General features: G+C 54.0%; 1 protein-coding gene across 1 annotated transcript in view; it reads left to right on the forward strand.

Annotated features, from left to right (window-relative positions):
• LOC107184897 (cat eye syndrome critical region protein 2-like) overlaps nucleotides 1–1,137 on the forward strand; it is a gene marked incomplete at its 3' end in the record, with an annotated part of 80,935 nt that extends 79,798 nt beyond the window's left edge. Inside the window, 2 exon segments of the mRNA XM_015571442.1 lie at nucleotides 10–146; nucleotides 148–1,137. Of these exon segments, the coding sequence (XP_015426928.1) occupies nucleotides 10–146; nucleotides 148–1,137 (1,127 nt within the window).
• Between the last annotated feature and the right edge of the window lie 11 nt (nucleotides 1,138–1,148).

Below are 1,148 nucleotides of genomic sequence, written 5' to 3' on the forward strand. Positions count from 1 at the left end.
CACCTCTAGCACCCAGTCCCCTGCTTGGAGCACCCTCCCAGGTTCTGAGAGGGGTGCAAGGAGGGGACTCCATGATGGACAGCCCAGAGATGATCGCCATGCAGCAGCTTTCCTCACGTGTTTGCCTGCCCGGTGTGCCTTACCACCCCCCGACAGCCTGCTCCCCCACATTTACCTGGCCCTTTTCCACAGGGAGCTCACTCAGCATCAGTTAGTGTGTCAGCCCCCAAGCCTGCCTTGGGGAACCCTGGGAGGACACAGGATAACAGTGAAATAGAAGAGCCTGGAAATGACCGAGCAGATCCCTTACCTGAGCTTGAGGAGCCACCAAGCGTTGGTGCCTCAGAGGGGGTATACCTCAAACAACTACCTCACACTACACCGCCCTTACCAACCAACTGTACCAGGCAGAGTTCACCACAAGAAAGGGAAGCAGAGGGCCCAGAGCTCAAAAATGACTCCTCAGCATCTGAAAACAACTGTCAGGCAACAAAGGGCAAAAATACCTGGCCCTCGGAGAGTGGCTACATCAGCCCAGCAGCCCAGGGCTGTATGAGGGACCTCTCCACTCTGGCAAATAGAGGAGCTCTGCCTGAAAATGGAGTGGTGGTTGAAGTACCCACTAGTGGATCAGAAGGGAAGGGCCTTGGTGGTAGTGGTACAGAAAAGCCACTCTGCCCCAGAGGTAAAACATTGCAGGAAACCATTTCGTGTTCAGGACAGAACCCAGCTACACCTCCCAAAGCAGACCCCAATTTGATGGAAAGCACTGTCAGTCAGTTTTCTCCCTTGTACATGCCTGGCCTGGAATACCCAAATTCAGCTACACATTATCACATCAGTTCAGGCCTACAAGGTCTTGGCCCTGTGATAGAAAGTAAACCCTCAATATCACATGTTCAGCATTTTTCCCCGAGGGGCTTTCATTCTAACAGCCCTCATTCTGGAGTCTTTCCCCGTTATCGCCCCCACCAAGGAATGAGATATTCCTACCAGCCACCACCTCAGCCTTCCTACCATCACTATCAGCGGACTCCTTATTACACATGTCCACAGGGCTTTTCTGATTGGCAGAGACACCTTCATCCCCCAGGAAGCCCAAGTGGGCTCCCACCTAGCCAGCCTCCCCCTCCACGACCCCTCCTCCC

This window comes from Myotis davidii, unplaced genomic scaffold (assembly GCF_000327345.1).
Source record: "Myotis davidii unplaced genomic scaffold, ASM32734v1 scaffold8, whole genome shotgun sequence".
NCBI lineage: Eukaryota > Metazoa > Chordata > Mammalia > Chiroptera > Vespertilionidae > Myotis > Myotis davidii.